The sequence below is a fragment of the Montipora foliosa genome, chromosome 6, assembly GCF_036669935.1.
Source record: "Montipora foliosa isolate CH-2021 chromosome 6, ASM3666993v2, whole genome shotgun sequence".
In the NCBI taxonomy this organism is placed as follows: domain Eukaryota; kingdom Metazoa; phylum Cnidaria; class Anthozoa; order Scleractinia; family Acroporidae; genus Montipora; species Montipora foliosa.
Genome location: NC_090874.1, coordinates 8,028,589 through 8,033,588, shown reverse-complemented (window position 1 = coordinate 8,033,588; position 5,000 = coordinate 8,028,589). Strand labels below are relative to the sequence as shown.

The 5,000-nt window shown below is 41.1% G+C and overlaps 1 protein-coding gene across 2 annotated transcripts in view; it reads left to right on the top strand.

Annotated features, from left to right (window-relative positions):
- Positions 1-5,000, top strand: part of LOC138006579 (dynactin subunit 1-like) — a 40,821-nt gene that overhangs the window by 25,705 nt on the left and 10,116 nt on the right. For both annotated transcript variants that reach the window (XM_068852996.1, XM_068852997.1), the window contains exons 24-27: positions 397-496; positions 3,079-3,172; positions 3,698-3,826; positions 4,707-4,778. In XM_068852996.1, coding sequence (XP_068709097.1) covers positions 397-496; positions 3,079-3,172; positions 3,698-3,826; positions 4,707-4,778 — 395 coding nt within the window. The remainder of the gene's footprint in view (positions 1-396; positions 497-3,078; positions 3,173-3,697; positions 3,827-4,706; positions 4,779-5,000) is intronic.

The following is a 5,000-nucleotide window of genomic DNA, read 5'->3' as shown; positions in this document are numbered from 1 at the left end:
GGAAATAGGTCATTGATGAGTGACGGGTCCCAGGGAGTTTGAGAAGCGATAAAAGCGATTACAATGATTCTGTAGTTGGTGAGGATTTTCTAGTTCTTTATCGTATGCGCCATGTATTGTTGTCATTTCGGAGCGATTCGGTCATTATCATATTTGTGAGCGAAGGTGGCCGGAAACCGGAAGTGAACATTGCGCTGGCTAGGACAGTAATTTGTCTCCAAAAATTTTAAACAAATCGTCTCAAATAGAGAAAAGATACTTAGCAATATAAATTTAGCAGTTAAAAAGGAAAACAGCTCACTTCTGGTTGCTGTTCGTCGTTCGTTAACGATGTCTTCGTGTGCTGTTTGGAAGCCGTTAACGTCTTCTTCGTTTTTTTTTGCGTATTTCTTGCAGACAATGAGCACTTGCTGAGTGGACAGCTGGACGATTTGGCAAGCAGTGTCTCAGCGTCAGTGTTTGAAACAGATGAAATTCCGTGCAGAGACATCGTCAGGTTAGTCAACCGAAACTAGTGTATGAAATGATTATATATATACTTCATTCCTTCGTTTGAAACTAGTGTCCTGTGAGCGAAACGGCTCGCCAAGTAACCTCCCCCACCATCCTTTTTGTCTGAGTAAGGACTTAAGGACGTTCGCGCGAAAATTTTTCAACATTGATTTTTTTCTGAAACTTTTACCACTGTAAGATGATGAGTTAGTTATGTCAGAAATGTAAAAAAAATGGGGGGTCACCGACTTCGTTTTGGAGAGAACGTGCCCGGAAAAACACCCAAAATGTGACAAAATCGGGCTTCGTTAGCGAATAAGGGCAGTGTCTATAAACCTAAATATATTGCAATTAAATCTTTGAAGTGAAATCTTCTCTGCCAAATATTGTTTAAGTGGACTTATGAAGTGAATTTAGTCAACTGGTGAGGTTCCTTAAAGATCAAGTTCGCATTTAGCGACCACAGTTTCACGCGCCTTGCCGCCGCAAGATGGCAGGATTTGATGTCCCGTGAGCAGAAATCTTGAAATTTTTTTAACTTCCCACATTGATTTTTTGTTCATTTTTGGACAACGTGGAGATAATTGTAAATAAAATCCGTTTCTGGAAAGAAAAATTGGGGTCACCGAACGTCCAAGACCGTTAAATCCAGGCAAAGCTATAGCAATGGCCTTTTGCCCTACCATTTCTCATTTTATTACTTAGCGCGCGCGCTCGTGTATGACGTGGCGTGTGCATTTGCGTGCGCAGTAAGGATGCGCAGAAACAATTGGCGCGAACGTCCTTAAATAAGCGACTTGCAATTGGTTTCCCATGAGTTCCAAAAGTACAATGGATAAATAGAGAATCTCACCGATATAACAGGCATGTAATCAAACCAGGAACATCAGAACACTCCGGAACACTTGGTAACACCCTGGAAGTAACCCAAAACCCTCAATTTGGCCAACCCTAGGCCTAAAAACCAACTTAAGGCCTAGCTAGGCCTAGGGTTAGCCAAATTGAGGGTTTTGGATTACTTCCAGGGTGTTCCGGAGTGTTCCGGTGTTCCTGGTTTTAGTACATGCCGGTATTACAGAGGCCTTTGGTTGGAATCCTGGCAGCAACTCTGATTTTTCCGTTGTCGTTGTGTCCGTTGCTAAACAACTAGTTTACCATCCTTCCCACGCCGGCACGTTACACCATCTGCCATCTATAGTTGTATAAGCGCGTGTTCTGTTTATTCCAAAAACAGAATAAGTCCTAAATGGACAGTAAACATTACTTGTTTTCCCATTCTGAGCCTGCGGTCTAATTCAACAGCACTTTAGTCTTCTCAAGTTGCTTCTCAAGTCGCTTCTTTGACTTGTGTGTGTGCGTGCGTATGGTACCTGACCTAACTAATCATTAATACATCTCCAAAGTATGGCTTCCCTAACTTTCTAGCCCCCTATAATTATTTTGGGCAGCCTGTACTCTTATTTATTTTGTATATTTATCTTTTCCCTTTTTTAATTCACTTGTAACTGTTGGGTACAAATGAAGTTGTTGTTGTTGTCTGAAAAAAATCCGATACTCCTTATCTGCAGCGAGCAAAGGCCTTGAAACCTAAACTTTTCATTTCCGCCGTGATTGAGGATGAAAATTTTTCTTTCTTTTTTTGACAAACATACCGTAAAGATTACAATACAGACAATTACTAACTATCAGGTACTAAAGACTACACTCAAGCTACACTGAACTAGGGTAAAAAAAATTATTAAGGCATCTTGGCTGCACGATCTCTTATTGGTTACAATATTTTACATGTAACTTATTTTTATAAATTAAGTAAGTATTACCAAAGTAGCTTTTCAGGATGAAATCTAGAATAGAACTTAACTTTAAATTCTTCTTAAGTATGTCTTCTTTTGTGCTAATTTTTTGCGTGTACAGATAATATATAGCAAAGAGAAGGGTACCAAAAAGCTAAGGGAAACCTACTTGAAATGTTACCAACACAGGATGACTGTCTTGACATCACCGAGATCATAAGTGCATTAAAATAATCAGCTCAGCACCTTTAAGCAATTTGTCGACTTAATTCCATCATGATCAGTCTGTGTGTAACTCTCACAGTAAACCTTATAAAAGGTAAAGGTAAAGGTCCTTATTTTACGAGCGTTTCACGTGACAGTGAACTTGAGGTACTGATAAACTTGTGGCCCCCGGTGCGCACCATTTAATCCCCCTTCCTTAGGGTTCTCAATAAAAGGCAACACCCGACGATTGATCGCCCCCCCCCCCCCTCCTACTTTAGGATGTAAAGCCGCTTACTTTACATTCTACTTGCTTTTCTCTTGCCATATCTTGTACAATATAATCCAAAAAACAACAACTTAACCTGCTGCTGCTTCGATACGTGACAACCGACATGTTTTCGATGACGTAAACAACCGGGTATGCGACAGTCACTGGAGCCCAGCCCTTCACGGTGAAATAATGAATTAAGCGAATGTGTCCTCTCCCCGCCTCGATTAGAATTTCTATTTCGGTTAGAAGCTGATGTGACATTTGGGATTGCTGTTGTTATATGCATCCGTAGCTTTTGTTGTTTTTACTTTACAGTCAAACTTTTCATGAAGTCATCTCGTTTCTGTACTCTTTTGTGACCAAAATGCAAGAAGGTGATTATGATGCGGAAACTAAGGAGGAGGCAAAGGTACTTACTTTTAAATCTCTTCCTTGTTTATGTGGATAACATTGCTTTTGTTTTGTAGTTATCATTGGTGCGATTATTCAAGTTGTTTTGTGGGAAACCGCGTAATGGAAAAAGAATTAGCCTGAGATATCGGCTTCTCCATTGGGTTGTTCAGAGAGTCTTGCTTTCGGTTAGGCTACCTTTTTTATGGTAAGCTCCTTCTGAAACAAACGGACAAGACTGTTAATTCCAATGAACCATGTAACTGGGCATTAGCCCCCTTGCCCCCCCCCCCCCTCCCTCCCCTCCTCACCCTCCCAAAAAAGAGGATTTGGCCTACCCAGAGTTCACTACAAACTTAACGTTAGCAAAACAGTCTATTTGAATTACTTTGTGGCGCGATCAAAATAAGGGATTGGGGAGAGCAAGGACAACTGCCGTCATAACAACTGCTAGCGCCTGAGTGTAAGCTCAGCTTGTATGCGATGAAGCAGAGAAGGGAAAACCATTGAGCTGCTAAATCTTCAGTATTTGTTTTTCCTTCAGGTGGATCCTCCTTATCTGCAGCGTGCAAAGGCCTTTAAATCCGAACTGTTCGATTCTGCTGGTGTGGAAGAAAAACTTCTGCAGAAAGAGAACGAGTTCATGGACCTCAAGAAAAATATGAAATTGAAGGTAAGTGTGAGTAGTGACAATGAATTGGAATGAGCGTGAACCGGAGCAGGGGCCCGTTTCTCGAAAGTCCCGAAACTTTTACGGGCCATTTTCGGGTGTCACAATTCCCTTTGTAGCTCAAGATTGGAGAGGATTTAAGTCGTCAAACTTCACAGACATGTTTCTTTTGGTTAGCGTGAAAATATGTTAAAAGGTCGCCTTTCCAAAACAAGTGGTTCGCAGTTTCACAAATAGGTTTTTGGGACAATCGAGAAACGGGCCCCAGAAGGGCTGAAGACCACCGGCCAATCGTCTTCTTAATTTCAACCACCCTTACGAAAAACCCGTACTTACCGATCCTGCATGCTATCAATTACTTTTTGGTATTTTGAGCACCAGAGTTTTTTGAGCCACGAAAGGCAATCGGATCTGAGCTGTTTTCCATTCTACCTACCCTAGGTACAACTACATTTATATTGCGAAGTATCTTTTCACTATTACGGACAATTAGTTTAAAAACTGAATCTGGGAGAGACTACTGTCCAGGCATACAACATGTCCCCTTCCGGTTTCCGTTCGTATCACGTTACGATCGCGAATGGGAATTAGATATTTCTACGCCCAACTTTAACAATAAAAGAGTATGGGCGAACTCTACGGAATATACATGAAGGAGGCGCAGAAATGCGTTAAAAACACAAGGCGGGCGTTTTGCAAAAAAACGTTATATAAAGGGGAACAACAAAGAAATGTCTCTCTTGCTCCTCTAAAATCCTCTTGAAAAGCTCTAGGGTTGTAGTTTCCTTAGACCGTGAAGAGACTTTTCTTTCGTACGCGAATTAGATTGCTCAGAGGGCATTTTTTATTTACCTTTTTCGTATATGATTCACTTTTTCTGCAGAATGAAGAATTAAGCCAGGCTAACATAAGAATCGGATTGTTGGAGAAACGCCTAGAGAATATAAACAAAGAGGTAAGATTTAACAGGTTGTCTTCTGGGTGGGTATATACCAAACTTGTTTCGGATCAAAATCGAGTTTTTGGGGTCTTTGTTAAGAAACATGGCAAGGTTAGGGTTAGGAAGATCGCGTGAAAGTCTCGCTGATTACTATGGCCGTAGAACCCATCGATTAGGACAAAATGTGGTTGTATCCTTCGAGGTGACTAAGGTAAATTAATTACCACAAGAGACGTT